At 35.9% G+C, this 27,787-nt stretch overlaps 1 protein-coding gene across 1 annotated transcript in view; it reads right to left on the bottom strand.

Moving 5' to 3' along the window:
• Positions 1-4,508: 4,508 nt before the first annotated feature.
• Positions 4,509-27,787, bottom strand: part of SLC27A6 (solute carrier family 27 member 6) — a 63,030-nt gene continuing 39,751 nt past the window's right edge. The window contains exons 5-10 of the mRNA XM_032851971.1: positions 21,598-21,792; positions 15,032-15,122; positions 11,600-11,798; positions 10,468-10,565; positions 8,804-8,934; positions 4,509-4,748 (exon numbers count right to left, since the gene is read on the bottom strand). Of these exons, the coding sequence (XP_032707862.1) occupies positions 4,572-4,748; positions 8,804-8,934; positions 10,468-10,565; positions 11,600-11,798; positions 15,032-15,122; positions 21,598-21,792 (891 nt within the window). The 3' untranslated portion in view covers positions 4,509-4,571. The remainder of the gene's footprint in view (positions 4,749-8,803; positions 8,935-10,467; positions 10,566-11,599; positions 11,799-15,031; positions 15,123-21,597; positions 21,793-27,787) is intronic.

Genomic DNA, 27,787 nt, shown 5'->3' with positions numbered 1-27,787 from the left:
GGCTTAGAGAGGTGAGTGGCCAAACAAAGGTGACCCAGCTAGCTAAACATCGGGGCTGTGAGAGGACAGAACACAGTAAATCCTGACTCCAGTTTCACTCTACCCATGAGTTTAAATAGGGAGACATAATGGCTAGACACTGGACAGGGCAATGTCAAGGCGGCAGTGAATTTAATTTCCAGGAATCATATACTGAAAGAGTATTTTGCTACATGTTAAACTTAATTCATCTGCAGTGTGGGCCACTAGACATAAGACAATGTTTGACCAGAAAAATTTTTAAGAAATAAAAATCACTACATATTAATAAGAGAGATTATTACTCACTATTCTTCTATACAGTTGATAGAATATGTTAGTCTGATCTCTCTCCTACACAGAAACAGTAAATTTCTTAAATTTCTTAAAATTGCCCCACATTTTAGATTCCAACCATAGATGCAAGCATACACACCTCCAGGTTTTTACTGACCTTGATAGTTTTGAGGAGCGCTAGTCGGCTGTTTTGCAGAGTCTGGCATTTGTGTGATGCTTTTTCCTATGATAAGGCCGGGGTTATCTATGGGTTATTGCCCACAGTCTTTTTTTAGTCTCGTGTGAATGGCTAAAGTCTAAGAAAAACATATGAGAGATCTGAATTAATGCTTTGTTCTGCTTATATACAGAACTTCTCCCATTTCCCGGAAAAAGAAAATTAATTCCTCTTACTACAAAACCCCATTTGATATAAATGTCTTTTCATATCACACAGATCATAATAGCTTCATATAATGTTCTCTACTTGGTTTAAATAGTGTGTGAATGTAATTCAATAGCAAAATCACCTATTTTGATGAGGATCAAAACCAACTGACCACTCACAGACTTCCTTTTTAAACATAATGGTTTGGCTTGCCTAACAATCACCAAAATATTTGATTAGTGCAGGATTCACAGAAGTAGATTTAACCGTTATCTTTGATATAAACCAATTAGTTCCTATTTTTCCCTTACTGGTTTTCTTGGCAATATCAAGAAAGAATTGCCTTTTTGTTTGCTAAACTTACTCTGACAGAAATCTGTTCCCTATGTTACTGCTTTTGTGGCATAAGCTTTCACATATTATCTTCAATATTTGAAGCTCATTTGCATGAAAATATAATATCTAGTCTCAATACTGCAGCTCTTAAAATATGGAGAATTTGCTTTACTTTTCCATTATGTCATTGACAATTTATAAAACATATGCCTGTGGAAAATGGCATTTTTTTGGCCCAGAGGTTCACTTACAGATAATAGTACATTCAAGAAATAGCACAAAGAAGAGTCATTGTAAAAAAAGACAGCCAAAACCAAACCAAACCAAAACAAAACAAAACAAAAGGCAGTCAATGACTTAGCTAATTCCATTCCCAAATCTGGCGGCTCGATGTCAGCATAAGCCTGTCTTTGACCCACCCATTACCTGTATGGGTCCCTTGTTCCCATCCATCATGCCTATGGAAGCAAAGTAATCCCTTGGCTGCTCTTTCTATTCTGGCCCCAATTCATAAATAGGTAGAAAGAAGTAAAATATCTACCAGTTCTAAGAGAATTGCATCATGAATCCTACTAGAAGACCCTAAGAAACACAATCAATGACAATTCTGTGATTATTTGTAGAGATCCTTTACTGTAATTTTTCTTCCATGTCAAGAATTAGAAGTTAAGGAACTGAATTTCAGTTTGAGCCAGAATTAATCTAATTTCCATTTTGAAGGGCAAGATGGAAGCACTTAATTTCAAGCTATTTTGGCTTCTATCATTTCCCTCAAATTTGGGTCTACATCCTTGGGAATGTGCTGTGGATACTGGAGAGGAGGGGGGCATTGGGTTACCCTACCATGCAGTTCTCTCTGGAAAAGTCAATTTTATTTGGTTCCCAGTCAAAGATCCATGCAGTTAGCCACTGAGATGCCCCTATTCTAGCACCTAGCCCTCTAGAAGCCAAATGTCCTTCTAATTTCCTGCTAAAGTCAAAGTCATGGGGACCATTCTGTTTCTGAATTAGCCTCATGACTTCTCATAAGTCTCTGTGACTCTAAGACCAGAGACTTTCTAATCTAGATAGATTCTAGAACCTCTCTTATCTACATTTTCTTGAGGATTTCATTTCTTAGAAATTAAAATCAGAAAACCTCCTTGCCCCCTGCTTTTGTCCTAGTAAACTTGGATCTTGGTAGGGGTTCCATTTTTTTTATATTCTTTCTCCTTTGGAAGAGAATTCATCTTCTCTTCCTTTTGCCTCCCCCCCTTTTTTGTGCAAATGTTCTTAACATATAATAAATGTGGGCAACTTCCTTCCCCAGGTTTCTAGACATTTTCTCTTAGTTTCTAGCTCTTTAAAAACTTTAATCCTTAGTGTCTTTTGTCTTAAAGAAGTTTTGAATGTCATGGGATCTTATTTTCTATTTCTTTTATGTCATGAGTTATTTTGTGCACTGATGGAAATTTTCTATAATCAAGGGAAAGGCAGAGAAACTCATTATCTCAATTTTCTACAATTAATTACCCTAATTAATTACACAGAGGACCCATCTTGGTCTTTAGATGTGTTTTCAATGTGGTTGGTTTCTTTTGCTTTGAAGCATTTTTCAATGGTATAAGTGTGAGGCTTTCCCCCCCATCCATCTATGGTTTCTTTGAAAACCTGGTCTCATGTGTTTCCTATTTTCCAGTAATTTCTGACAATGTTTTATCCACTGAAGACAGACTCTCTTGTTCCCTCCATTCCCCCATCTTTTAGTGTATTATTGTTTTCATGATATTTTGTCTTTTACTATAATGAATTTGACAGGAAAGTTACAGGTAAGGGAGTAAGATATGTATGCTAAATTCACCATTATTTTCTCATCTCTAACAATTTTAAAAAGTTATGAGTTAGTAGTAAAATGTTCATTCAGATTTATTGCAGTAAAAAGCACATAAATCAAAACTATGTACATAAAGACAGAACAGATTTTTAATGGGAAAGGTAAAGAATCCAAATCACCAATATAAAAATCAAGTGCCAATTTATTCATTCACTTAATAGTTTTTAATAAAGACCATTCATCCATTCTCATATATTTAACAGGAGAATGGATACACTTAGACTTACTTTAATTCATTCTGACTTAAGAACTTTTTTCTTTTAAAATTTTTTATTTCTGCAAAGTTGATTACATCTTGTCATTTATTCAATCTTAAAGCTTTACATTTTATTTCTACGCTACTAGGCTTAACCTATACATTTAAAAAATATTTTAATTTTATAACTCTTGTTTTCCTAGTAAGTACAAAAAGGAACCACTGTATCTGCAACTTCTCTTCCAACCAAAATAAGCTTTTTTTTTTTTAAGGTTTTGTTTACTTATTTGAGAAAGAGAATGAGCAAGTGAGATAGAGAGAGAGAGACAGAGAGACATAGAGAGAGAGAAGGAACAGGGGGAGAGGGAGAAGCAGACTCCCCACCGTGGAGGGAACCAGATGCAGAGCTCCATCCCAGGACCCTGGCATCATGGCCTGAGCCAAAGGCAGATGCTTAACCACTGAGACACCCAAGCTTTCCCCCAAATAAGCTTTTTAACAGGAGGCAAAGCTAACTTTCCTTCTCCTTGTACAGGGAGCTAGGTTTATTGGCAAAGGAGCTTCCTGTTGGGCTCCGCTCCATTTAAGCTTAGCTCCACAACCTCCTCCTGTGGAAGCGAGCTCACTTTACCAGGAGAGTCATTTACGTGGTTCCAGCTTGAAGCAAACCTTGGAGGTTGTTGCTTCCAGACCGGAAGAAGTCCAACTGTGTGTCTTATATTGTCCTTGCAATGCATTTCTGTTAATAACCACAAACCTGCTCACACTCAAAGTCTCTTCTGCCTCTGATCTTAGTGTCAATACCTACATTCTATTGTAGTCCATTCTTTTTCTGTATCACCAGTGGTTTCTACAGTTCTGTTGGATTTTACCATTAAATTGATCTTGTTTATGTATCTTCCAAAAATTCCTAAATGTTTAGGGCTTACTGGTTTTCTTGGTTTGCTGTAAAACACTTCTGTATTTCTTCTATCATCAGAATGTGAGTTCAAGAAGGGAGACAGGAATGTATGCATGAGTTCAGTCAGCTTCCTTGGACTGGAAGTTTACAGTTAAAACATCAGAACAGAACCTCAAAACACATATTAATGAAGATGATTTTATTGAGTTATAGGGCAGGGTGCATAAGAATAAAGCATTTGAGCAAAATTTAACCATTTACTCAAAACTGGAAACTTTAAATAGTAAAGAGTACATTTGTAGTAAGTTTCTAAATTTTTAACTACTGATTATTTAGAATCTTTATGACTGAAACAAATATTTAGTTATGTAGTGAACCCCCAGATAGATAAAACAAATAATCAACTAAAGTTTTTCTATGGTCTAAAACAAATGAAAGTTCCTACTTAGAAAAAAGTTGTTGCATATTAAGAAAACACAGCATATGTTAATATCCATTCCCCCCTCCCATATTGTGTTAAAGAATCAGACACTTTCCTCTCACTTCTCCTAAGAAAACATGAAAATCTCATGTGTAAAAATTCTTAAAGTTTGACCTTCCCTAACACTATTTGATCATAAAGTTCTTTGGTCAGTGGAACATAAGATTTTTTCAAGTTATCCATGAAATAAAGTGGGTCAGAAATTTTCAATGGACTAAATCCTTCTTCCATCAATTGAAACTTCTGTAGTTTGAATGTCCCTGTTGTTTCCATCTTCTCCTACAAAGCAATTGTCAGGATTAGTGGAATCATTTAATATTATCTAAAATCTATAAACAGAATATTCAATAATAAGATAGACTGTAATATTTAATTATAACACTTTTATATTCAGTGACCATCTCTCTATTTACTACTAATAATTTAACATCAGAAATTTTAAAAAATGCCCTCTAGAACAGTGGAATTTTTAGCTTGATTTACCTCTGAACTTTATTTAAAATAGAAGAATTATGAAAATTGTCAAAAACTAATTACAACCAACTATAGAAGCATCTAAAATACATAGGCTTAACTCTTTAATTCACTGTCAACACAACAACATGTACAAGAAATGTTATTAGACACCAAGAAGATAAAACCTATGAAAGAGAACATTCCATTCATAAGGCCAAATACTATAAAAACCAGAAGGAGTAAAAGATGATCTAAATCCTGGGTTTTCAAACTGTGCACTGAGGTGCTCTGTGGTACTTCTGTGAAATTCCAGTGTCTCTAAGGTGTATTTTAAATTTTCCAGGTAAACCCAGTGATATCTGTTGGCCACTGCTTGCTAACTACTAGCTCAAGGTAGTTCATACTTCCAATATTAGTTTGTGACACATTCTTTTCAATGATGCCATATCTTTGTGAAACAGGGTTTTCAGCGGTTGCTGTGATAAAAGGCAAGTACAGCTCCAAATCAATGTGGGACAAGGAATTAGGCTCTCCCTGTGCAGTCCAATCTAATTCCAAGGTTTGAGGAGTTGTACAATGCCCAATTTACATCTCTCTGGTAGTTGTGGTTGGCTAAAAATAAGAGTATTTTTTAGCTTTCAATTTATATACATTATTTTTCCAAAGAGAAATTAATTTGTTAGACCTAAAAACTTAATGAATTTCTTTTGACCTAAATACTGAAGAAAAGAAAATTTAGGTATTTGGTGAATCCCAAATGCCAGGAAATACTGAGACTCTAGAGATGCCATGAATCTAGAAAGTTTAAGCTTTCTGCTTTAAGGGATTTAAGAGATAAAGTGTATCTCTCTGTGACAACTTCAGGCATGGAGAAGTAACCTGCTTTAAGTCAGATGACACAGAGAGGTCCTTATAAGGTTCTATGAGTCTCCTAGCCATTTTTATTCATCCTTCTGGACTAATGCAAGACTCAAGTTCTCTCTGTACCTCCTTCCCTGATCTCATCCTTCCTATCCCACCCTCTTCCCAACACTGTCATCACAGAATTAGATCTGACTGTGTGGAAACACATACTCTTTTTCTCATTTTTAGAAAATTAAAAACTCCCTGTATGTATACAATTGATATTCTGCCTTAAACACACACATACACACACACACACACACTGCTCTAGCAGCACGTGGGTAGCTCAGTTGGTTGAGCTTGAAACTCTTTGATTTTGTCTCAGGGTCCTGGCATCTGGCCCCATCGGCTCCACAATCAGCACAGAGTCTGCAGGGGATGCTTCTCTCCCTCTGCCCTTCTTCCTACTCCACTTTCGCACTCTCTCCCCACCTCTCTCTATAATATGTAAATAAATAAAATCTAAAGAAACAAACAAAAAACCCCAACTCTATAATATGCTGGGTGTATTTCTACAGGTAAGGTAATTTTTCTTTAGGTAATAAAAACTATTAGGTAATGGTTTAATAAGATCTCATCTAATTATAATATTTTAATTAACATTATTCTTATTCTAACTAATAAAGAATATCAAAATTTTTAACTGCTATGAATAACATTTTGTAGAGCATCTTTATATATAACATTTGTTCAGCTTTGATTACTTTTTAAGGATACATTTCTGGAAATGAAATTACTAAGTCAAAACATATGTAAATTCTAAGAGCCTAATTATATATATACCAACTTGTTTTCTAGTGAGGTTATAATAGTTTGTGTTTCCACAAGCTGAATGAAAGGATCAATTTAATTTCATCCCACCCATACTAATATCACATTAATTTTTTTTTTTTTTTTGTAAATTTAGAGTGCCTGGGTGGCTCAGGCAGTTAAGTCTCTCTCTCTTTTTTAATGTTATATTAGTCGCCACATAGTACATCATTAGTTTTTGATGTAGTGTTCCAAGATTCATTGTTTATGTATAACTCCCAGTGCTCCAAGTGTCTGACTCTTAATTTTGGCTCAGGTCATGATCTCAGTGTCCTTGGAGGGAGCCCCACATAGGGCTCTGGGCCCAGGGGGAGTCTTCCTGAGGATTCTCTCTCTCCCTTTGCCCTTTCTCTGCCCACCCCCAGAATAAATAAATCTTTTAGAAAAAACTTTTTTGTAAATTTAGTAGCAAAAATAATCATTTTTTAAATTTTTGCTGAATGGATTTTGGTAAGATTTTGATTTTGATAAGATAGTTATTTTATTTACTTTGTCAGAAGTGACTTAAAGTTTTGTACTGCTTATATCAGATAATTTATTATAATTCATTTGTTAAATAAATATTGTTACTGCCAACTAAGTATGATGCATTGTACTAAATATAGCAAATACTATAATAAATATAACAGTCACATTTCTATTTCTTTAGGTGTTAAATGATGCTAAAGCATTTTCTAAGTTTGTGTAAGACTGACTTAGATTTCTAGAATAGTTCTATGCCAAAATATTTCTTCTTCTTAATGAAAGTGAATTTTAAGTTGCCCTAGGGGAAATGTGTTTAAGATATTATTTAAACTACCAACTGTCTACCCAATTAAAATATATTATTTCTAAGGTAGTATGGGGAAATTCAAGAGAGAACTGAATGTGATTATAAAGGGAAACATGAGACATCCTGTGGTGTCAGAATTGTTCATATCTTGGCTGTAGTCATTGGTGAAGAAGCAATACAGGTGATAAGAGTGTATAGATCTTAACACACACACACACACACACACACACACACACATAGGTAAACACAAAATTTAATAAGATGGGTAGATTATATCAACATCAATGTCCAGGTTATAACAGTTTTGAAAAATAACACCTCTGGAGGAAATTGAGTAATCGCTACACTAAGGATCTTTCTCTGTGTTATTTCTTCCAATAGCATGACTACAACAATCTCAATAAAAATTTCAATCGAAAATGTATTAATTCTGCTTCATACTTCTGCTTACCTTTGGCATTTCAGAGGACCGCTATGAAAATAATCTGAGTCAATGCGTACGAAAGCTCTTAAAAGTTATGTAAATGAATATTTTAAAAATTATGTAAATGAAATATATATTTATGAGAGTTCAGATGATGCATCCCTTTGACCAAGCCATGACAGGGCCATGAAGATTGCTCAGCAAATGCTTGGAAGATGAATATGATGCTATCGATTGTTCCGCTAGGGATCTAAGAGTGATATGATGAATGTATCCAGAAAAGTTTTGTGATTGGATGTTAAGAGATAAGTACTAGCTTTGGGGACACAGTATTAAATACACAAATGGCTGAATAAATGAGTGAGCAAATTCATCCAGTGGCTGAGCAAACTCTTCTTTTTACTGTATTTTATTCTAGCAACCTAACAAGAGAGTGCCCACTTCTCAAAACAAATAAACTGAGAATTCCCTAAAAGTATACAGTCCCAGAGGAAGGCTGGACAGAACAAGGGTAAAAATTAAAAGCAGAATTGCTTAAAGCCAATGGCCTTTCCGTTCTGCACACATCCTCAGACATCTTGATGTCAGCCTGGTGGAACACAGTTCTAGGCATAGAGCACCAAGTGTCTTCACAAGGCTTGTGTACAATGGAGTTGGGGCTTGCACCATTGCTAAGGTCTTGAGTGAAGAGGAAGAAAGCAAGTCTATAATTAGGACAAAGACAAAGACACCCTAGCATTTCATCAAGTTCCCTTCTATAATTAGGCTTCAAAAATGGCATAAATTAGCATTCCAATGCTTTTCATTATTCTTGAGGTTTTCTAATATAAATCAAATGCACATATTATCTAAAAGATAAAATATTATCTTATAAATAAACCATCTCCTGGATTCCTGGTCTTGTAGTTAAGTTGAATCTTTAGTTAAGTAATATTACCTGAATTCTTAAAATTCAAACAGTAGAGTTACCTGAATTCTTAAAAATCGTGGGCAGGCATAAGCTGGTAAGAATGTTACAACTTGTTCATAAACCTTCTCCAAGTCCAGAGACTTATTTGGTTTTAAAGTAATAGAAGCCATTCCTGCTTTTCCTTCATAATCTGAAAAAAAAGTTTGAAATAGCATTAATTTTACAAGCACTAGGTGATTTTTAAAATGATTCTCTTAATCACATACTAATTATTGCAAATGGAGACATTAATCCTATCACAGCAGTAACAATGCAACAACATTCTAAATGAGTGGATCCCTCCCTGAGCATATGATCAATGTCCCAGAAATAAGTCAGGAACAGGAAAGGATACAGTCTATTCTTGACTGTCGACACTACACAAATGAAATAGATGGAATAGAAAACACCATAAATAACCCCCAGTTTGCATTCTACCACCATTAATATAAAATATTGGGAGGAAACACTTATTTAACGGTGAATATATTCCAGACAAATATCCATGTTAAGAGTCAATACAAAAATTAAAAGGCAATATTGTTTTTAAATTTAAAAACCAGACTGGTATTGAATTCCACGATCACTTAGTGCTTATCATGCCACCTATGGGTTTTTCCAGGGAAACAGTATAGACAACACCCAAGGTCTATTAGAGTAAACATCCCCTTCCTCTGCTCCTCATTTAAACACTTCCATCCCATTGTCCTGGGCACCTATAAACATTAGTTGGACATTATTTACACTTTTCAAAACAAAACAAAACAAAACAAAACAGCAAAGGAGAACAGCTATCCTATCATTTCAGTTTGGTAACTTTTCTTTGTCATTTTCACCATCATGAGACAATCCTCATATGCACATTTACAAAGATAAATGAAGCCAAACAAGTTTTTAAATTATTTTTTATAAAGGTTCAACTAAAGGGGCACCTGGGTGGCTCAGTGGGTTAAATGTCTGCCTTTGGCTCAGGTCATGATCCCGGGGTCCTGGAATCGAGCACCGTATTAGGCACTCTGCTCAGCGGGGAGCCTACTTCCCCGCCCCTCCCCTCTTTCCCCCCCTCAGCCTGTCTCTCTGCCTACTTGTGATCTCTGTCAAATAAATAAAAATAAAATCTTTAAAAAGTAAAAATAAAAAGGTTAACTAGGGCTCCTCAGTGGCTCAGCTGGTTCAGCAGCCGCTTTTACCTCAAGTCATGATCCTGGGCTCCCTGCTCAGTAGCAAGTCTGTTTCTAGCTCTCCCTCTGCCCTCCACCTACTCACACATGCTCTCTGTCTCTCAAATAAATAAAATCTTCAAAAAGGATTCAATATAACCATAAGTCAGTGTTACTAAACATTTAAACTAGCATGTGTTCCTATTTAGTGGCATGCATAAACTCTAGTCATAAAGGGAACAATAACAGACTATTGAAAAGCTGGAATTATTTTCAAGCAGTGAGTCATGGACCAGAATTTTCAAGCTTTACTTAAAAATACACACATCCATTAAAATTAAGTTGGTACTGGATGTGACCATTGGCATTTGTTAGCCTGGTCTAGGGCATTACTTGCCAAGACAAGACTAAGATATTTAATATACCAAAAAATGAAATGTCGAATTAGTAAGATCGTTACAAAAGTAAAGAAAAGCAACACATTCTATTTTGAGAATTCTTCCAAACCTGAAATATACTCGTACCTGGCACTGTCACCCCATAGACGTTTGTCTCCTGTATGAAATCCAACATTCCAATAAGGTCAGCAACCTCTGTGGTGGCAACGTTTTCTCCTTTCCACCTAAATGAAAACCAAGTTCCAATGAATGTACCTCTGTCTGAAGAAGTAGGTACCCAGTTTTAGCTTCAGTGCCTTGTGTTTGGTTCTGGGCAAGTTCCAAGTAACCAAACACAATGGCAGTTTTTGAAACGAAAGGCATTTCCAAGGAAGCACTTCACTGAGAAGTCAACAAAAGCAGAATCATTGTTTTAATTAAAATTACTGTATCTGTGTTTCATTGGCATAAGTCGATTACCATGTTTTTCTACAGTATGTCATAAAAACAAAGGAATGATAATTCCTCTTTATTTTGAATTGTAATTACAATTAAGTACACAACATTGCCTATCTCTAATGATAGAGTCAGAAAAAATGAAAGGAAAGTTCCAGTTGTCTCTCAGGGTAGTGACCTTTAATTTCTAGGGGTTAACCCCTTTGGATCCTTTAATACAAATGAATTATGGATTGAGTATATTCAATTAGAATGATTTTATACAAAGTGAGCCCGTAAGTTGGTAGGAGAAGGTAAGGAAGTATGATTCATTTATCCATTCAAACATATTTTTGAATGTCTCTTGTATGTCCCTCATTATTCCATAGTCATTGAGTAGTAAAGCAAAATCATTGAATAAGCCTAAAATAACCTTTAGGAATTAAGAAGGAAAATGTAAGAAAGGAAAATTTTGCTGTTTCATTGTTTTTATCATTCAGTCAAAAATTAGACCAGACTTGACCAAACTGGTTTCTGTTTCAACTCTGCCATTTAAACATCACATCTGTCTACTTATTTTATATTCTTAAAAAAAGGAGCTCACTGATTTGGACCAAAAATGATTCATTTAAATAATGATAAAAATTGACATCAACACTTAAATTAGGTTTTAATCTAGAAACAGATGGTCACTGAATTTTTAAATGGGGAGACATTACAGAGGTGAAAGTGCTCTGTCTGCCCCAAAGGTACAGACCATGTGGTCTACAATCTTTCCACGGAGCCTTGCTTGGACATGATTCACAATTACAGAAGAAGCAGTATGACCCATGCTATTTCGCACCTGAAAGTGTCGCCAATACGGTCCCAGAAATAAAAGAAATTGTCCTGATCTTGCACCATTAAGTCTCCTGTGTTAAAGTAAACATCTCCCTTCTTAAAAACATCACAAAGCAGTTTCTTCTCTGTGTGTTTCTTACTCCCGGCATAACCAAAGAAGGGATTCTTCTTATTCACTCGACAAATGAGCAGCCCAGGTTCTCCTGGGAGAGAAAGGCACTTTTTGGTGACTTGATTAAAATTATTATTACACATATCATGCATGTACTTAGATTATATCTGACCAATACAACCAAGGTTGATATTCTTTCCCTGAACTTGATTTTTATTATATTTGATATTTACCCTGGGTGCCTGCATCCTGCATCCAACACACCCTTTCACAGACAGCCACCAACACAAACCGCTTTGGAAAAACTAGCAAAAAGGAAAGCGAATGCAGGCAAAGGCACATTAAATTTATTTTACATCCTATCCTGGGTGGATAGACCAAAGGCTACCTTTTTTTCAGGTTCCATAGATTTTAACACTGATAATAATGAAACTATATAAATAACCATAATAATAATTTTAGTAAGATTATGATAGTAGCAATATTTATCAGGCTTTTACTATGCAGCAAGCCCCATGTGTCTCTTGCAACTGTAATCCTATTTATTCTTCACAGAAATCCTTTAAAAGTGATAATTAAAATCCTTATTTCACAAGGAAGGAGCCATGGCTCAAAAGGGTCAAGTAAGTTACTGAAGTCCAACAATGTTGAAAGGAATGGACCTAGAACTCAAGTTCAAGTCCTTGATTTCGCAACAAGGTTTCTGTTCAATAGGATCTCAGATCTAGAAGGTAACAGAAGCTTAAGAAAATGTTTTATTTTATAGGATAAAATATAGGATCCATATAGGATGTTATGTGGAAATCCTCAATGGGCAAGAGATGAGGCATGGAAGTTATTAGTATTCTTTATATGTAGACACATTAACTGAAACAAATTTTCAATCAGATTTACTCAAATTAATCAGGATTTTGCCCAGCAAGCTGCAAGATAAAAATCTACTTCTACAAGAAGTGTGGAAGACAAAGGGGAGCAGCAATCACTGTCCCAGAACATCCCAAGGCCATTGTTGACACGATTTGCCCCCCTGTAAACAGATGCAACATCCACATGACTACTCAGATGGGGTTAATTCCAGAACACTGTAAACCAATTATGTCATTTTAACATTATTCAATGTTCATTGCTCCCACTCCTGCTGGACATCCTGGCTTCCACAGGCACATATGCCATTGGTCAAGCCAAGTCTGGTTGGCTACTGCAGAGGCCCCTCATTGTCACTATCATCATGGACACCTTCATCATCATCATCGTCATCACCATTGTTACACTTCCTGAGTGCTTTCTGGGGACCAGTCACTATTCTGAGCACCGTATTTATCTGATTCTCATCACAAACCTGTAACACAGGCCCTCATATCATCTTCATTTTACAGTAAAGAAACCAAGAAAGATATAGTAATTTGCCCAATGTCATACAGTTACCAAATGTGGGAGATGGGCTTTGTTGTTGTTGTTTTAAAGCCTCAGGCTCCATGCTGAGATCAAGACTCAGAGGCTTAACTGACTGAGGCACCCGGGTGCCCCTGAGATGGGTTTTTATAAACCAAGTTCATCTGACTCCAAAGCCTGTCCTCCAACACATATTCCTTCAGTTACATTCCCTCTATTGCAGAAATTTCCAAGCCTCTCATCTTCCCCTTAAAATTTATATTCTTTGTTTTTCTTCTTTAAGACACAGGTTGACAGTTTCTTCCCTGACAAATTAATTATTGCAAATGCTTAAAAAGATCATAGTATTCTTCATCTATCTATTCCAGGCAAATGTATGCAAGATGCAGTATCATTAATGGAAAAAATATTGAGTAATTTATAATAAGAATCACAGAACACTAAAGCAAATGTTTGGGGACAACCTGCTTTTTTTTTTTTTTTTTAAGATTTACAGATTTATTTATTTATTTTAGAGAGAGCGAGAAAGAGTGCAAGCACAAGTCAGGGGAGGAGTAGACGATGAGGGTGAGCGTGAATCCTCAAGCAGACTCCCACTAAGTGAAGAGCCCAAACAGGGCTCAATCCCAGGATCCTGGATCATGACCTAAGCCAAAATCCAGTCGGCTGCTTAACCAACTGAGCCACGCAGGTGCTCAGGGACAATCTGCTTTTTTAAGAAACCCTGAGTTTGTACAAGCAGTTCTGAGACTCAAGTTCCGATGTTGATACTGTCCTAAATCCAATAAATAAAACACACCAGGAATGCATGGCTGGCTTAGTCAGTAGAGCATGAAACTCTTGATCTTGGGGTTGTGAGTTTGAGCACCATGCTGGGTGCATAGATTCCTTAAAAAAAAAAAAAATCTTAAATAAACAAAACAAAATAAAATACACTAGAAAGGTGTGAATAAACAAAGTTCTTTATAATCTTTTTAGAATTGGCTTTTCTCTTGGACACAGCTTACAGACCTGAATTAGGGGAAGATATTTGATAAATGCTCTTAGGTTTGAAATTTAGAGGACAGGGCGATTTGTTTTTTAATAGACAGGCTTATATTCTTTCCAAGCTTCCAGCTACCAAAACACACAAACAAGCCAGGTTTGCAACCTTTATCTCCACATTTGAAGTTAAGATTTAAACGAATTCATCTTTGAAATGTAGCCTAAGCATATTCTGAAAAAAGTAAAAAGTAATTTTGGCCTGATTTATCCAGCCTGAATCTCTAAACAAGTCCAAGTGCACATATCTACATTGAAATCTCTAGACTGATCCTATGCAGCAGCAAGTGAATTGTCTAACCAAAAATTATCAGAAACTAGACCTTGGTGGAGGAGGGGAGTGAGATGGAGAAAAGCAGCAGGTAGGTAGCAAACCCATGCCAGGCTCTCTGTAGGACTCTGCATACATCACCTCATTTAATGGTCAACAAGAACCTCACAAAATAAATATTGTTGACTCTACATATAAAGAAAATGAGTCTCCGCTCGAGTGGCCTGCCCAAAGTTGTACATTTTCTAAGGATGAGAGCCCAGATATAATGTAAGCCTACCTGACTTTCCACTATACCTAGAGTGGTAACTAAGGCATTCTTTTTTACATTTTATCTTGGTGATAGAGGACATTAGCACTACTGTTACAACTAGAAGAGCGGATCAGGAAAAAAGGATCCCAGTAATAATCCATTTTAGATTTTAGTAACTGACCATCCGAGTGACCCAATTGGGATCCCTAATACCTAATAATGAAACTATTCTACCTGCATTGAAATTCCAAATAAATCTCATCACATATCTGTAACAGCTATTCTTTCTTCTCTAAATTCAGTAGTAATTAAACAGAAATTCAGAAACTTCTGCCTGAAAAGACATGGTCAAACGCAAGAATCTTACCTTTCTTCGCATGAATACACCAGCCCTGTTCATTTCTAATGGGTTCATCTTTCTGAAAATCATACTTTAGCAAGTCATAACTGAAAAGAAGCTGCAAAAATAAAATTCAACAAACAACAAAAACAATAACGAAATACTTATTTGTGCAGTGACATCTACTGGTGGCAGAGTTTATGTTCAGACAACTGAAATAAAGAATTAGAATGCAGATTTACGAAAAAAAGTAAACTTTCCTGATAAAAATTAAATACATATTTGAAAATCAAAACTGAAGGCATTGATAAAGAGCACTTATATGATGGCATTTACTTACATTTCATTTTATGTTGCACATTACCTTAGCAAAACATTAATTTTATTCTTGAATGAGCAGTACCAAACATCTCGGTGCTCAGTCACATACTCTACTAACTCTAGCTAAAAGGAACACTTCCTGCTTTCTTCTTTTTGCAGTCATTCAAAAATATCCCTTCAGGGGCACCTGGGTGGCTAAACTGGTTAAGCATCTGAATTTTGCTTTCAGCTCAGGTCATGATATCTCAGGGTCTTGAGATCCAGCCCCACATGCTTAGGATTCTCTCTCTCCTCTCCCTCTGTCCCTCTGTTCATGCTCTCTCTTTCTCAAATAAATAAATAAATACATAAAAATTTTTAAAATCCCCTGAAAGTTTTAATAAAACCAAAGTTTCAACTATACGAAGACAAGGATTTCGTTGTCTGTTTTTAATTTACAATCCCTTAAAAAAGGGATCAGATGCTTATTTGACTTTGAACTTTTCCCCAGGCCTTTCACCTTTACATCCCTAAACTAACACTCAGTACTTCTGTGCTGTGAGATAGCAAATTTGTTAGAACATGCTCATCAAGTTGGGAAACAAGCTAGTTGGACATCTCTCCTTGTCCCCAAATATTTCCAGCTATCCTGCACCTGTCATGTCCACCCATCCACTAAGAGGTGATTCTGGGAGGAAACATTGCAGACTGGTTCAACCCCACCCCTTCCTTTTATATATAAGAAAACTGAGGTTTTGCCAATCAATTAAACAAGCTATCTTATTAAGGTGAACTAGAAAACAGTCATCTAAAAATACAGAAAAAATAATAAGGAAGAACACATAGAAGAGAGAAAGACAAAGAGGAGAAGGAACAAAGTGAATAAATATAGAGCAAATTAGTGGGAAAAGATGAATAAAATTAATGGGGTGCCTGGGTAGCTCAGTCATTGGGTATCTGCCTTCAGCTCGGGTCATGATCCCGGGGTCCTGGGATCAAGCCCTAAGTCGGGCTCCCTGCTCCGTGGGAGGAGGTCTGCTTCTCCCTCTCCCACTCCCCCTGCTTGTGTTCCCTCTCTCGCTGTGTCTCTCTCTGTAAAATAAATAAATGAAATCTTAAAAAAAAACTTAATAGACTATATAAAGGAATGCATTTGACAAGCATCATTACAAGTGTGTTTAAATTGATAGGGAGAAAGGTGGGAAACTGAGTAATAAAATAATCTATAAAAATGATACCACACCATTTTAAGTAATGCAATTAATGTAATTCCCTTGAATTTAACCAAAGAAAATGGAACCGAAGTTAAATTATGTGTTTCTTTAGCAAGAGAGAAATCAGTCCCTGCAGCATCAAGAATTTAACCTTAACCCCAGTTTAACCAGGGGTCTGGCTTTCACTCTCAGCTTCTGGGAGATTCTCTCTATGCCTTGCAATGTTATGGTTAACAGGACTCTATGTGTTAGCCTAAGGGCTTTTGGCATCCACATAGTGACAGTATGATTCAGATTGAGTGTCTCTGAGCCACATGAATAACATGATGTTGGGTGGGGACTTTGGGTCTCCCAGCTTGACCTTCTGAGGGATTCGGGAAAGAGGTCAGCCTCACAAGCAACCAAATAGATTTAAATGATGGAGCCGCAAAGAAGACTGCAGACACCAAGGCTGGTGAGCGTCCCTAGCAGGCAATACTCTGTGTACATGGTCACATGTCAGTTCCAGGAGAATAATGCCATCCTGACTCCACATGAAAGGACCCCTAAAAGCCTTGCATTTGGTGCCCTTTTGATTCTGCCCTATTGCTTCTCCCTCCATCTGATTTTAATCCATATCCTAATAATAATAATTACAAGTGTAACAGCTTTTGGTAAATTTTGAGTCCTCAGCAAATCATCAAACCCCAAGTGGGTTGTCGGGACTTCAAAACTGGCAAGTGCTGTGAGAAGTGACGGTGGTCTCGGAGATTATTGCCTAACTGCACTGCTGGTTAAATTTCCTGGTCCATAAAAATTGCCTACTTTTAAGATAATAAATAAGTTTACAGAAATTTGAAGGTATCTTTTTATTAAATCCTTTTATGTATGTACTTACATAAATATGGGAAGATGAGAAAATTAGTACCTGTATTTCCTCCTCTCCTCCCACCCAATTCCCATCGTAGTTAGTGCTGTATTTTTATATTTTCAGGATTGATACTGCCATCTGTAAACATAATTTGGAGCTCTTCAATCTTCTGTATTTAAATGGATTCAATCAAACCTTTTAACTGAAGGTGATTTCTTCATTTCTAAAATCTGCTTTCTCTTCAGGTTGACTGGATATTTCCACTGAGTGAATTTTATAAAGATGTATGATATTTTTATACATATAGGGGTATTGTATTCTCCGAATTCTTAAAATTTTGAGAACATCTCTGTTGCTTTTTTACTCAAAGAACAACTCAGTCAGAAGTAAAATTCTTAGGTGAATACCTTCCTTACTTTTTTATTTTTCCTAGCTTTGAGTGTTTAGTTCTTGTTTTAAGAGATGCCTGAGATGACTCCCATCTTCACCCTACACTTTGTACAACCTTTGTTTTCTCCTTATGGTTCTTTATGTTCAGTAACTTTACCAGTATATATTTTTCTGATGGTCATTCTGTACTTTTTTCCCCCCAGACCATAGTGTGCTCTTTTGCTAAAGATTGAAGTCTTTAAGGAAGTTTTCTTCTATTAGGTTTCAAATAAATGTTTTTCTTTTTGATCTTTTTTTTTTCTTGCAGAAACACCAATTAGTGGATGTCAGATGATTGTATCTGTTTTCTAAATCAATCTTTCTCATTTATTTTATATTCTTATTTGCTTATTCTTTTTATTGTGTTTGTGTGACTCCTTAATCCCAACCATCTTGCTCCCTAACAATGTTTAGAGCCTGTAATGTGGTGTTCATCTCTGCAATACTTTCATTCTTAGACCCTTTTATTTTTCTCCTTTGAACTGAGTGTGTCTACTTTTCAACTCCTTTTGTTAATTTTTATTTCCCTTGTGCTTTCGTATCTTTTGAGCTCTTATTTCTTTTTAAAAGATTTTATTTACTTATTTGTCAGGGAAAGAGAGAGAGAGGGAGAGCACAAGCAGAGGGAGCAGCAGGCAGAGGGAGAAGCAGGCGCTCCCTGAGCAGGGAGCCTGATGTGGGACTCAATCCCAGGACCCTGAGAGTATGACCTGAGCTGGAGGCAGAGGCTTAAGGGACTGATCCACCCAGGTGTCCCACTGAGCTTTTATTTTACTTATTTATTTTTAAACACTTTATTTACTTACTTGACAGACAGAGAGGGAACACAAGCAGGGGGAGCAACAGAGGGAAAGGGAGAAGCAGGCTCCCACTGAGCAAGGAGCCTAAAGAGGGGCTTTGGGCTCCATCCTAGGACCCTAGGATCAAGACCTGAGCCCAAGGCAGACGCTTAATGACTGAGCCACCCAGGCGCCCCCGAGCTTTTATTTTTAAAGAGAATATTATTACAATTTTTTAATCTATGGGAAATTGTTTTACTAAATATTCCCTGGTCATTTTATAGGGCTTATCATTTTGCTGTGTATTCGTAATTTTTTGTCAGCTACCTTTTATTAAGACTTCTTTTCTTTTCTTTTTTCAAGTTTTATTTCTTCTAGGGATTTCATGTTTGTTCTCTCCCAATTATATCATCCCTGGGTGTAGAAAAGGAGAAGCCAGCCTATAACTGTGACTTGGGTTTGTCTCTCAAATGCAGTCACAAAATTTTTTAGTGTTTGCTCTGAGGGCTTATATGGCACACATTCCCTTTGGCTGCATACATTTAAATTGTAAGTACGGCACACAGGAAGGACATTTGGGATGCAGGAACTTTGTGTTGATGTCTCATCTTTTCCCTTTTTTATTAACAGCCTATCTCTGTTTAGATGCTGATTTGTCTGTGAAACGGTAAGTGGAAGCTTCCATTAGGTTTAGGTGTTTGAGAGATGGACTTATCAGATCTCTCCACATGATTATGAAAGTTATTGGTCCAAATTTTTCTGGGGACTTGGTATGTAACAAAACAGTAATATATGCATACTACAATAATAATGAGAAAAGATATTACTGAATTCATATGATACCAGGTATAATTTTTTTCATTTCCAAACTGAAAAAAAAATAAAATAAGTTGAAAATCAGAAGTTTTCCAAATAAATTGGGGACAATGACTTCTTGCTTTATTGACAGTATTACAGTCAGGGAATTTAAGATGTTATAAAATTATAACGAGGTCAAGTCAGTAATGTAAAATACGAATCTTCTTTACGTACTCTTGTTGGATGACTACTAGGGAATGACTCAGCTTCACTAAGGAGCTTTAATGCGAATATGAAATTCTTAGTGGAACCAGTGCAATGAGTTGAGAAAATTAACTGTAAGGACTGAAAAACTCAATAAATATCAGCACTTACTTTCCCAAAATTACTTTTCAGAATGCAGCAGCATTTCTGAGAGGTCAATAAGACCCTCAAAATCCCAAAGAGTATATCATAAAAGTAATTTGCGCCTTCTCTTTCCAAACACGAGATAAATTTATACCAGCTTTGAACCTATTTCTTTACTTTCTAAAAATTATATGTCTCTCTCTTCTGATACTTCTCACTAAATGTTTATTTTGTGTTTCTTTAATTTTTGTTTTTGATTAGTTCCTTATTTTTATTTTTTTTTTTTAGTTTATTTCAGTTGCTTTTTAATTAACCCCCAGAAATGGATATTTAGCTCACAAATTTTCAACCACTCTTATGTAGGTCCAATGTTTTGAAATATAACATTTTAATTTTGATTCAGCTCCCATTATTTTTTTTAGATTTATTTTTATTTATTCACTTGAGACAGAGAGAGAGCACAGACAAGAGCCCGAGCAGTGGGAGGAACAGAAGGGGAGAGAGAGGGACAAGCATCAGTAGACTTTCTGCTAAGTGTGGAGCCTAAGCATGGGATCCATCCCACAACCTGAGATCATGACTGAAGCCAAAATCAAGAATCAACTGATTGTACCACCCAGGCTCCCCATCTCAAATTATTTTTCAATTTCAATAATGATTTTTTGTCCACTCATAGAAACTTACAGATATTCTATAACCCAATATATAGATGACCTACCTGTCATTTAAAAAATTTATTTCTACCTTAAACTGCTGTCAGAGAACATAAGCCACATTTAATCCTCTGAAGTTTGCTGAAATTCCCTAAGTGACCCAGTAATCTTTGTGAATGTTTCATAAGTGCTTGAAAAGAAAGGATACTCTGTAGTTTTTAGATGCAGTATCCTATAAATGTCTGTTAGTTCAAGTAACTTGTTACTGCATGTTCTATAACATTGAAGGGTTTTTTTTGTTTGTTCTAACAAATACTGAAAGAGCTATAATACAATATCCTACTATGAGTCTGGAGTTGTTTATTTCCACTTGAGTTTATAAACATTGTGCTATATAAATTTAGAAACTATTTTCTTTAACTTCACTTTTATTCTTTAAAAAATATTGTTCAGTGTAAGCTTTATGTTGACAATTACTTTCTCCAAAGCAGTTCAAGACATTGTTCTTTTGGCTTCCATGGTTGCTACTGAGAAATCAGCTGGAAGTCTTTTACTCCTAGGTAAGTGATTTTTTTGGGTGGCTTTTAAGATTTTAGTGGTATCTTGGTTTATCAGAAACCTATAAATAATTTTTTTTAAAGATTTTATTTATTTATTTATTTGACAGAGAGAGCAATCACAAGCAGGCAGAGAGGCAGGCAGAGAGAGAGGGGAAGCAGGCTCCCTGCTGAGTGGAGACCCCGATGCAGGGCTTGATCCCAGGACCCTGAGATCATGACCTGAAGGCAGAGGCTTAACCCACTGAGCCACCCAGGAGCCTCAGAAACCTATACATAATTTTTGAGTGATATAAAAATGAAGTGTAAGCAGAAACACTGGATTGAAAAGACTCAGGAAAAATGGAAAGAGTCAAATTGACATGTATCAGAAACTTTGCTTGTTTTTTATATATTATCTTATTAACTTTGAAGACAGAGCAAAAAACACTTGGGTATCATTATCCCCACATTATACAGGAAAACCTGGGAGACAGTTGAGGCTTTTATAACCTATGGTTCACCTAGAAGCTATGACTTTATAGACGTCCTCAACTTAAAAAAGAAAAAAAAAAAAGAAAAGAAAAAGGAAAAGTGATTGTATTTACCGTAATTTATAAACAGGAAGTCTAGAAGAGAGGTAAACTGACCTCAATATATTTATGGAAGGAAAATACTGTACTTACTTTGTGAAAGAAATTTGTTCTCCCAACGGATCCTATTTTTCCAGTGTAATTCATGAAACTAATGTTTCCTTCAGTAGCTCCATAAAGCTCACACATCTTAATATTTCCAAATCTGTCTAAAAATTCCCTCCATACATCACTCCGTACACCATTTCCAACTGCCAAACGCACTTGATGATCTTTTTCTCCTTCTCTCTGTTAGAAGAAAAGATTTTACTTGTAATTTATTATTTCCAGTTCTCCATTCTTTCTTTCATTACTATGACTTTATTGGCAAATATCCAGAAGTAAGTTGCACATATGCAATAATGGAAGGGAAGTAAAAAAAAAAAAAATCACGTTTAACTGTTGCTGAACCACGTACAATAGCTAATGAAACTAACACTGGCCTAGAATAATATAGCTTTTATTACCCCATATCTGGTAAAAGATCTTTACCTTCCAGATTATGAAAGCCTTATTTTGGTAGAGATCAGGTAAGGAAGAAAGCATATTTCAGGAAAAAAAGCATTACTTTTAAAAAAATTATAAAATATACTTGAGTTTGTACTCTTAGCTCTACTACTTATTGTCTATATAACTTTGAACTAAAAGGTTGAATATCATTGCGATTCTCCATTTATTCACCTATAAAAATGAGAATACCTCTCTCACCTGTATACTGCAGTATATAGTAAACCCAGGGCCTAGCATAGGATAAACGATACACTGATATCATCTAACCCCTATAACATTTGACTTGCAAATATTATGGCAACTGCTTATAAATATTATTATTTTTCATTGTGTTATGTTAGTCACCATACAGTACATTAGTTTTTGATGTAGTGCTCTAAGATTCATTATGTATAATACCCAATGCTCCATGCAATACATGCCTTCCTTACTACCCATCACCAGGCCCTATGACTTGGCAATTATAAATAATATTTTTAAATATGCAATATTCTCACATTTTTTCTTCTGACTGATACTTAAGAATTGAAAGAGAAATAGAACTATATTTTACTCTACATTCAGCAGACACTATGTTAACATGAATTATACCCTGATCAAAAATGAGAAACTCACACCTGTTAGAATGGCTATTTTAAAAAGAAGACAAGAAATAACAAGTGTTGGCAAGGACAGAGGAAAGGGAACCCTTGTGCTCTGTGGGTGGGAATGTGTATTGGTACAGCCACTATGGGAAACAGGAGAGAGGTTCCTCCAAAAATTAAAAATAAAACTCCCATGTGATCCAGCAATTCCACTTCTGGGCACTTAAGTGAAGGATAAGTGGAAAAGCTATTTGCCCCCCACCCCCACCATGTTCACTGCAGTATAATTTAGTACCCAGGACACAGAAGCAACTCAAGTGCCCACTAACATATGAATGGACAAAGAAACTGTAGTACACACACACAAACACACACACACACACAGAGTGGGATATTACTAAGCCAAGAGAAGGGAAATATTGCCATTTGCAACAGCACAGATGGACCTTGAGGGTGTTATGCTTAATGAAATAAATCAGACAAAGACAAAGACCATGTGATTTCATGTATATGTGAAATCTAAAAACAAAAGCAAAAACAAAACTCAGAATAATCCCCAATGTAAAGCTCATTGATATAGACAACAGAGTCAAGGAGTGGGGTGAGGGTGAAATGGGTAAAGGAGATCAAAAGGTACAAAATTCCAGATATAAAATAAGTCAGTCATGGGAATGTTATATACAGCAAGGTGAGTACAGTTAAAAATACTGGGCTGCATATTTGAAAGTTGCTAAGAGTAAATCTTAAAAGTTTCTCCACAAGAAAAAGAAATTTATAACTATGTGTGATATTGGACATTAATTAGATTAATTTTGGTGATCATTTTGCAATATACACAAATATAGACTCATTATGTTATACACCTAAGACTTACATAATGTTAAATGTCAATTATATTTACCAAAAAAACTGAGTAAGAACATAGTATAAATTAGAGTAAGAAGATACTGTAAGTATAGTTATGATAAATCCATGATTCCCCCTGAGCGACTCCCATCCTTGCCAAAAATAATTATAAAATTAACAAGAAATAATAATACATCAACAACAATAAAAATCAATATCCCTGACACTTATAATTAAAAATACACAACTGAGCGCATTCTTTATCTCAGTTCCTTCTCATTCTTAAAGGAAAGATTTTTATCTATTAACTCAGTGGGAAGGGCTGGCATAAAGGCCTGCAGGTGGGAACACAAAACATGCTCTGAGGTGTTATGGAAGCAGCAAAAAGAATGAGGAAGGCAGAAGGCTTGATTGAAAATGTCTAAGTAGCCCCTGCACCCTCAGATATTCCAACATAGACAATACATCTGGGCGTCTGCCCTCGCTACGTGTTATGCAGATACCAGAGACTAACTTTCTGGAGAAGCCCATCCAGACAGTCACCAGTCTGGGGTTGAGGAATCTACTGAAGACAGTAGTGTTACAGAAAAGTATGAATACTAAATGGTGAGATCGTTAAACTCTTCTGCTCTGATCTCAGAGCAAAACTAATCTGTAGTGACAGAAAGAATACTGTTCACATTTGGTGGGACAATGGCTGATTCTTAAAGCTATCCAGGGGGATGGTCTTCAAGAAAAAAAATAAACAAGGATGCCTGGTGGCTCAGTTGGTTAAGCAACTGCCTTTGGCTCAGGTCATGATCCCAGAGTCCTGGGACCAAGTCCCGCTTCGGGCTCCCAGCTCCATGGGGAGTTTGCTTCTCCCTCTGAACTTCTCCCCTCTCGTGCTCTCTCTCACTTTCACTCTCTCTCTCTCAAATAAATAAATAAAATCTTTTTTAAAAAAAAAGAAAAAAAATAAACAGAATTACTTAAAAATACTCCAAGTGATGTTAAATTATAATGAGAAATTTCAGCTGCAATGGAGAATTTGAGAGTATTTCAATACTAACTCATTTAGATCCTAATTCATTGGGTGTTTAGAAATCCAAATTTTCTAAGAAGCAATTATTAGAAAAGAAAAGTTGAAAAAATAAAATGGTAATGCTCTTTTAATTACATGATATGCCTCAGCTGTGAATAAAATGTACATATTATAATTTCTTTATAATAACTTAAAAAAACCTGATTATTGGGATAATTATATTGGTGCCAAAGAGGGAGAAGAAACAATCTATAAGAATATGTGAGTAGGAAGCCAGGTAGATGACAATTAAAACTAAAAAATCAAGAAATTAGTAACATACATATTTTATTGAGAAATATGTGACTAGATAACAACCAAAAATATGTTAAAATAATGAAGGGCGTTTACTTCTAGGGATCAGGTATTGATAGCAAGGGGTTACCTTTATTTTGAGAGTACGACTTGGTTTTTTTAAACTATAGAATTCCTTATTTGATAAAATAAAAATTAAATTAAATAAATAAACTAGGAGGCAAGCAAGAGTGTGGATATATTGAAAATAAGACTCCAAGCTGCTGATTTCCTTAGCCCTGCATCAACAGGGTTGAAGGTAAACATTCTGCAGACAGAGAAAAAAGCTCACTCAAGATACAAGCAGCTCGTTTCAAGACAGAGGAGCAGCTGTGTACTGGTTCCCACCTCCCATGGGCATGTTGGAGATGGCCAACCTGCCATGGAGTTCGTTCTTGGATTTTCTGCTATCATTTTTCTGTATAAGACAGTAGTGCTGCTAATCTTAGGATTTATTCTGTTTGAACAGAGAACAATCGTTTATGTAGTATAGCTCTTGGATGCTTTCCAGGTCAGAGATGAGTCTCAGCAAGTATCATTACTTATAAAATGTGTTGCGCACTCCAGAAAATAGTAAGAAGGTGTTTATAAACCAAATTCCACAGACTTTAACCTGTGTGTGCTACAGCCAGACAAGCTTACTAAATGAGGATAAATATTCATCCAAAAATGATTGGATTGATAGAGAAAATCGTATTATCAATACTAGGGTAAGGCTTTTGTCTAAAAATATCAAATCCACTTATGTAACTCTTAAGATATCTTTATTTTATGGTCTTCTCTTTTATTTTACTTTTTAAATTTATTTATTGAGAGAGAGAAAGTGAGAGAGAGCGAGAGAGCACGTGGTCGGGGGGAGGGCAAGAATCCTGAGAGTCCCTCCTGAGCACGATTCCACTAGTGGATCCATCCCAGGACCTGAGATCAAATTAAGCCTAAATGCAGACTCAGACCCTTAACTGACCGAGTCACCCAGGCACCACTGGTCTTCCCTTCTGAAACAAACCCAGAAGATCATGCTTTGAGGGGTATGAGAAAAGATGAACTGATTCATTTTTTACTGTTATGGGAAGAGAAGGTATATTTCTTCTGATTTTGAAATGCATGCACATCATAGAAACTTTGGAAAGCACAGGAAAGTTTTAAAATGAATTAAAAAATCTGTATCTTACTATACCAACATTATTTTCATATAACCATGTATGTAATGAAAAGTAACAATCACACTGCATTCGAGCTACATATTCTTCTTTATTAATATTATATTCTGAACATTATCCTAAGGTATTGGCTCTTAAGTGTCAAAAACAGGATTTTTCATGTGTATATGACTGTCATATCATTGTATCACAATTTATGTACTATCACCTATTTTTGGATAACCACCTTGTTTTCCAATATTCACCTATATAAAGAAACACGAGTGAACATCCAGTCTATAAATCTTTGCAGCTCATTCAGATAGATCCCTCCAAGAACGTAATAGTTACCAATTTTTATGATTTTGTTGCCAAAATTATTGTATAAAAAGGACATCTTATTTACATCATACTTCTTCAATGTACGAACTAAGAATTCATTTAATTTAAAATGTTAATTTGGTAAGAACACGTGGAATAATCTTTTTTATAATTAAATATATTATTCTTTTCTTTGGTTAATATTTTTACTTACTTTGTGATTAAAAATCTCCTTTCCCATCCAACATAAAAAAAAAAAACTCAACAGACTATCTTCTTCTTCACATTTAACAATTATATTCATCTAGAATTAAATTTGTGAGAAAAGTGTAACTTTTAAAACTTCATGTAATGATTTGTCTCATTTAAGGCCAATTCAGATAGAGATGCAACGTGAGAGACATTCAGAGAGACGTAGAGAAACCCACGCACTAAGTGAGATGTAGAGACAAAAGTGCAAACACAGGGACGGATGCTTGCTCTTTCTTGCTTGACCTTGCTCTCTCTTATTCTCTACTCCCCCCACCACATACGCTCTCTCTCTCTCTGTCTCACTCTTCCCCCACCACACACACACAGAGGGTGTGAGAGAGAGAGAGTTTTTAAAAAAAAAAAAAAAAGATAAACTAGACACATAAACTAGACACAGAGACATACTTGAAGAAAGAAAGGCGCACACACAGAGACACACGGTTGTACACAGAGACACAGGTACTAAGACACAGAGATACAAGGAAATAGAGAAGCAAACATGCAAGAATAAGTGAGATAGAAACACACAGAAAAAGGAGACAAACGCAGAAATCCACAGGGTGCGGGACAGGAACAAAAGACATGTTTGTAGCCCAATAGCAGGAGAAAAAGGAGTGGATATGTTTGAGCCCCCATGCTCAGGTTACCGTACTTTCTCATTTTAATCACCATGGCAACCCTAGAAAATAAGACGCATTATCCCCATTTTGCACATTGGGATATGAAGTTCAGGTCCAAGGTCACAGGCATGAAATAAGACACAGAATTTGAACACATTAAAATGAAAATGCTATGTGGGCAGGCGCTGTAGCCTGTTCTCTCCTCTGTGGTGCTCCATTGCCTAGGATAGTGCCTGTGTGCATAAAAGATGTTCACAACATACTTGTGGAAGGAAGAAAGAAAGAGAGGGAAGGCAAATCAAAGAAAGAAAGGGAGACAAGAGAGGGAGAGAGAGAAGGAAGGAAAGAAAGGGAGGAGAGGAAAAAAACAGCTCAAAACCCCACAAAGCCCATGTTCTATTTTCCCAAGTATTTCCCCCAAGATTTTAGGAATAGAAAGCAATCAAAACATGAGTTTATAATTCAATAGTCAGTGCTTAAATATTTATAGACTTGCATGTGTGCGCACACACACACACATACACACATCGAGTAAGCCATTTTACAATACACAGAAAGTACTCATTTTTATCTCCAGACATTTAAGCTCCCATTTGAAATTTAAAAGAGAATCTG

The sequence above is a fragment of the Lontra canadensis genome, unplaced genomic scaffold (genome assembly GCF_010015895.1).
Source record: "Lontra canadensis isolate GAN:19392208 unplaced genomic scaffold, GSC_riverotter_1.0 scaffold5, whole genome shotgun sequence".
Taxonomy (NCBI): Eukaryota; Metazoa; Chordata; class Mammalia; order Carnivora; family Mustelidae; genus Lontra; species Lontra canadensis.
This window is presented reverse-complemented; position numbering and strand designations above follow the sequence as displayed.